General features: G+C 37.0%; 1 protein-coding gene across 1 annotated transcript in view; it reads right to left on the bottom strand.

Moving 5' to 3' along the window:
* Nucleotides 1-1794: 1794 nt before the first annotated feature.
* porb (P450 (cytochrome) oxidoreductase b) overlaps nt 1795-6034 on the bottom strand; it is a 35671-nt gene continuing 31431 nt past the window's right edge. The window contains exons 13-16 of the mRNA XM_058745097.1: nt 5668-5935; nt 5225-5370; nt 2909-2994; nt 1795-2826 (exon numbers count right to left, since the gene is read on the bottom strand). Coding sequence (XP_058601080.1) covers nt 2682-2826; nt 2909-2994; nt 5225-5370; nt 5668-5935 — 645 coding nt within the window. The 3' untranslated portion in view covers nt 1795-2681. The remainder of the gene's footprint in view (nt 2827-2908; nt 2995-5224; nt 5371-5667; nt 5936-6034) is intronic.

Here is a 6034-nt window from a genome sequence, read left to right as displayed (position 1 = left end):
CTTCTACTTAGCGGGAACGTGTGGGTTCAGTCGTTTATTTGGCACATATAACAAATGAAATACAGCAGCAACGTTTATAAAGCATAATTTATGTCGAACCGATAACAGAGCGAATGAAAAGCATAACGTAATTAGATATATTTTGTCAAAATGTATTTGGATAAAGACCCCCGTCTCTTGGAAAGTGGTATCAACTTTGCGCCTTTTCTGTCACGTGATCTCCACAGCTTTGTGACGTCACGATACGATGGCGCCCGCTTTGTTTATTTTTCACGTTAATTATTTTACTGTTATATTACACAGCTAGGGCTGCCAAACGTCCCTAAAATACACTAAAGTTGCTAAAGATTAAATGCAGCGTCCCGTTTTTTCCCACCTGCATAATTACATAAACATATTATGGAGTTTGCAGTGTGAAGAATACTAATAACATAAACAAATCAGTTTCACAGATAGCAGAGATGCTCTTTGCTCGTCTGAGTGTGTTCATTCATTCATTCATTCATTTAACATGAGCTCAGATCCACCCGTGAAAAAAAAGAGACTCTCCAAATATAGGGCTTGCATAGGGGTAATAAAAAGTATTTTCAGTTATAATGCTATTAATCTATCATATTTACATAATGCATAAATACATTATAATAAACTATTAATACCCTCCTGGGAAAAAACGTTAAATACATTTATTTATTTTACAACACTGTGTAGTGCACCTTATGCATTCAGTCTGTTTGTGAAGAGCTTTGATTCATCATGTGTCTCTTTACTGTCTGTGTTATTATGGCAGTTCTCGATCTATGTTTAATATACAAAACAGATTTTAGTAGCAGTGTGGTTATGCAGTTTCAGCAGAAAGGGCCTTTGGGCTTACTTAGTAAATAGTTTATGTGGGACAGTATTAGAGGACAGCCCTCTAACATATTATTTGAAGGCAACTGATGGCAAGAGCAATCAAATAATATTCTATGTAAATATATATTAAAAAAAACAGTCCGAGCCAGGAATTCAGTTTTTATGGAAGCCGGTTTCTGCCACAGAATATGAGAATAAAACAGAGGTGCTAACTGCAACTTTCTCAGTTTTGAGAAAAAATAAATAATTGCTAGAAAGAACATAGAATTGCAATATAAATATGATCCCCCTCCTCTCCGAATTCTGAGGGCTTTTTGTCCCACCATAGAATATATATATATATATTTTTTAAGTAACTGTGACTTTTTATCTTATATTTTCTAACAATTCCAAATTTTATATCTTTCGATTCTGACTTTATATCTCGAATTGTTAGTCTGTGAAACGTGAGTTATACAGGAAATATAAGCTTCCATAAACAACTCTTTATATTAACTGACTTTCTATTACTGCAATACAGTGAATGACAACCATCTGTGGTCTCCCAGTGCTTTACATTACGTACAGTTTAGCAGTTTCAGATTCATTTACAACAAAACAACAGACTACACAATGCCTTTATCTACACAAGCATTTATTATTTTTGTCTTGCATTACATAAAGCAATTGAAACATAGCACCTGTTAGTCAAACCTAATCTAGGCAAAAGGAGACCACTTTGGAAATAGCATTATACAAGTCACTTAATTTACGTTTTTGTGTATATGTGTGTGTTATTGTTGATGATTTGTAATATTGTTCTAAAGGCAGAAAATAGTGATGAATAAAAACACGTGGAAACATTTCACTGGTCCCTTATAAGAGGAGCCTCTAAAGATGAAGGGCGACCAAACCATCCTCACATGAAGTGTCAGGTGAACAAAAACAGGCTAAAGACAAGGGTGATGTTAAATTTATATTTAATCATTACAAATATGCCTAAATAGCTGTATGCATTGGAAACAACAGATGCATGTGAAACTGTGATTTTGTAAAAAAGGAGAGAGAAAAAAAAAAAACTATTACTATATATTTTTCTATTCTTTTCCCAAATAGTGAACTCCTGTCCAAGTAGTCTTCCGCTAATGCAAACGAGACATTAAATAAGGCACTAGAGCTTCCAGACCAGCATCTGTTCCCTTGTCTGCGTCTCAACATCTCACACACACACACACACACACACACGTTACCACAGAATATGAGATTATGAGAAATTATGAAATGATGAGAAATTAACTCATTAATTACAGAATAATGAAATCTGTGAGGGTCATCCAGTTTGAAATGAGCTTACATTCATATTCAGCCATTATAATAATACTAAAAAAGTGTGACAGGAAAAATGTAGACATTCAGATGCGTTTACTTCAGAGAACTAAACTGAAAAGTTGAAGACTGAGAAAAACTTCACAGAAAACACTCAGAAACCAGTCAATTCTTCATCATACTCCTCCAAGAATCGGATTCTTTGCATGTTTAAAACCACTTTCATCCAGTTCATAACAATAACAGTGAGTTTAAGTCTCTTCATGCTTACAAAGTACCGCTACAGCATTAATCCAGCTCTGAACACACTGTGTTTGGCGGATGCTAAAAATTACCGTATTTTTGATTATAAAGTTTCATGCATATGTATTTGATTAGTAGGTTAAGATCATGATTCTACACAGGATTTCTTTCTCTAACGAATGAGGTCGCGTGTGTCAGTGTTTTCTTTCTGGAGGATGATAGACTCATCCCTATAGAAGCACACATCAGGAATGTACAGAAGGGGAAGGCGGCGAGCTGGTTTAGCTCCAGACGTCCTGTGAGTAGCGTCCTTTAGTCATGAGTTTCTTGATGTAATCCACCGCCTGAGTGCGGCTCATTCCTCCCAGCTCCTCTGCGATCTCGTAGAAGGCGTTCTGGACGTCGCGAGCCATGTTACGCGCGTCTCTGCGGAGGAGAATGACGGGTAGTGTGAGAATGGTTAAAGAGACGCTGTGTCTCGTGATGTTTTGATGTGATGTTTACGCACCCGCAGATGTAGATGTGAGCGTTGTCTGTGTGAACCAGCCTCCAGACGGTCTCCTTGTTCTTCTTCAGCAGATGCTGCACGTACACCTGGAGGAAGTACAAATCAAGTCAGTAACGAGGAGAATAGGTTGTGTTTAAACTAGGGCTGCTGATTTGACGTGTGCGATTAATTATGGAAAAAGTCATTTACACAGGTATATTTGTAGCAATAGCCAACAATACATTGTATGGGTCAAAATTACTAATTTTTCTTTTATGCCAAAAATCATTAGGATATTAAGTAAAGATCATGTTCCATGAAGATATTTAGTAAATTTCCTACCGTAAATATATCAAAACTTAATTTTTGATTAGTAATATGCATTGCTAAGAACTTCATTTGGACAACTTTAAAGGCGATTTTCTCAATATTTTAATTTTTTTGCACCCTCAGATTCCAGATTTTCAAATAGTTGCATCTCAGAAAAATATTGTCCGATCCTAACAAACCATACATCAATGGAAAGCTTATTTAATCAGCTTTTGGATGATGTATAGATCTAAATTTAAAAAAATTGACCCTTATGACTGGTTTTGTGGTCCAGGGTCACATTTGCTAAAATAATACATTTAACGCAGCTGACGACTGACTGACTGCATGCATGATGAAGCCTATAAATATGCAGTTACATGCCCTAAAATATGAAGCCAAAAGATGTGAAAAGTTGAAGACTGAGAAAAACTTCACAGAAAACACTCAGAAACCAGTCAATTCTTCATCATACTCCTCCAAGAATCGGATTCTTTGCATGTTTAAAACCACTTTCATCCAGTTCATAACAATAACAGTGAGTTTAAGTCTCTTCATGCTTACAAAGTACCGCTACAGCATTAATCCAGCTCTGAACACACTGTGTTTGGCGGATGCTAAAAATTACCGTATTTTTGATTATAAAGTTTCATGCATATGTATTTGATTAGTAGGTTAAGATCATGATTCTACACAGGATTTCTTTCTCTAACGAATGAGGTCGCGTGTGTCAGTGTTTTCTTTCTGGAGGATGATAGACTCATCCCTATAGAAGCACACATCAGGAATGTACAGAAGGGGAAGATTTTCAAATAGTTGCATCTCAGAAAAATATTGTCCGATCCTAACAAACCATACATCAATGGAAAGCTTATTTAATCAGCTTTTGGATGATGTATAGATCTCAATTTAAAAAAATTGACCCTTATGACTGGTTTTGTGGTCCAGGGTCACATTTGCTAAAATAATACATTTAACGCAGCTGACGACTGACTGACTGCATGCATGATGAAGCCTATAAATATGCAGTTACATGCCCTAAAATATGAAGCCAAAAGATGACCCTCTTATAATTATATTATATGATATAGTTTAGCAATAATCACACCAGCGCTGTTTTATCTGTGCGACTGCAAATGTCATTGATTTGATCAATATGAAGGCATTTAAACTAAATTTTCAAAATCGTCTGTTTTTGCTCAATTTCAAACACGAAAATAGTTCCGGTCAAAGTCACAGTTTCATCACTGAATGAATCCATTAAATGAATCGAGTGAGTCAATGATTCATTCATACAGTCAGTTGATTTGTTTCTGAATAAATCAGCCGTTTGAACGAATCGGTTGAATGAATAATTCAATGAATCACTCATTAAGACACTTGTCGCCACCTACTGTTGGTTTTAGTTTCATAATTATATTTCATTAAAAAATATATATTTTAATGTTACTTTTTAACCCATTACTGCCCATTTAAAACTCACTAATTGCAAAGCATTGTTTATGCATTTCTAATTGAAGTGTAAATGCATTCATGGCACCTTTGAACAGACTATGTAAATACACAAATAGCATTTCAGATGCTTTATGTCCACACTGTAGCCTTAACAGTTTCTGTGTAATTAATTCTATGTTGAATAAAAATATTTCTTTCTAAAGATACTTTTTTGTAGCATCTATTCAATGCTTTTCTCATTTAACACAACGATGACTTTAAATGATCGTTTGGGGGGTTAATTAATGTGCGATTAATTTGTAATTTGTTTGATTAATTAATCAGCACATCATATAATTAATTAGATTAAAAATTGTAATCGCTTGACAGCTACAAAACAGATCATTTAAGGATGTTGATGGATCAACACAGTTTTTCTTGTTCCAGACCCGTGGACTGAATACTGCTGTTAGATGGTGCAGAGAAGGCATGCTGAATACCTTAATTAGAAATACTATTATCAAAGGTATTTTAGGGGGATGTTTTGATTATGGGCCATAGAAGACTAGAGACGTAGCCTAGCATGTGCGCTACCTTCTCTGCCTGGTCTCTGGAGAAAGCTACATTGAGTGCCGTCAGAATGGCAGTCTTCTCAAACTCCTCCAGTTCCTCTTGGTACAAGAAGTCCTCGTTCTTGTAACGGCAGCCATAGTACAACACCGTCTCTCCAACGTCTTTACCTACAGATGGGAAATCAGGATATTAATGGCATGACAGTGGACTTTCTGAAGCACTAGAGTGATAGTGAAAGCTGACTGAACTGAACGGTTACCTCTGGCAATGACCGGTTATGTATGAGTGGAATAGGGTGGGAGATACATAGGTAAACATGGTATAAGCGCAATAAGAAGCAAAAGAGAATTCAGTTCTGCAGACAAAGTGATGCAACTCACAGCACAATTTTGAATACATTTACTAGATGGCTCAGCCTCCTCTGACTGCGATACTGCGATAAGCTCTTAGCAGCGTTTTCCTACCTTGTTCTTTGAGCCAACCGCGCTCCTGAATGAAGCCCATGAAAGGGGCGATGCCAGTGCCCGGGCCGATCATGATCACCGGGTTTGTGGACTTGAAGGGCAGGCGGAACTGAGACTTGCGGATGTACATAGGCACCGTGGCCTTGTGTCCGTTGTCGGTTGGCATCTTGCTCTTCAGCCAGTTAGTGGCGACTCCTTTGTTGACCCGGCCCGTCTTGGTCTCGTACTCCACCACTACAGCACAGATGTGGATGCTGTTGGGATGAACCTGTCACAGGCAGAAAACACTTCAATACACACCAGATTCATCTGTGCAGAAAAGTAATTTCAACTTTAAATTAAACAGAGACGGGACGTCTAACAGAAG

This window comes from Onychostoma macrolepis, chromosome 15, assembly GCF_012432095.1.
Source record: "Onychostoma macrolepis isolate SWU-2019 chromosome 15, ASM1243209v1, whole genome shotgun sequence".
In the NCBI taxonomy this organism is placed as follows: Eukaryota; Metazoa; Chordata; class Actinopteri; order Cypriniformes; family Cyprinidae; genus Onychostoma; species Onychostoma macrolepis.
The sequence above is the reverse complement of the archived record's forward strand: the minus strand, read 5'-3'. Positions and strand labels throughout refer to the sequence as shown.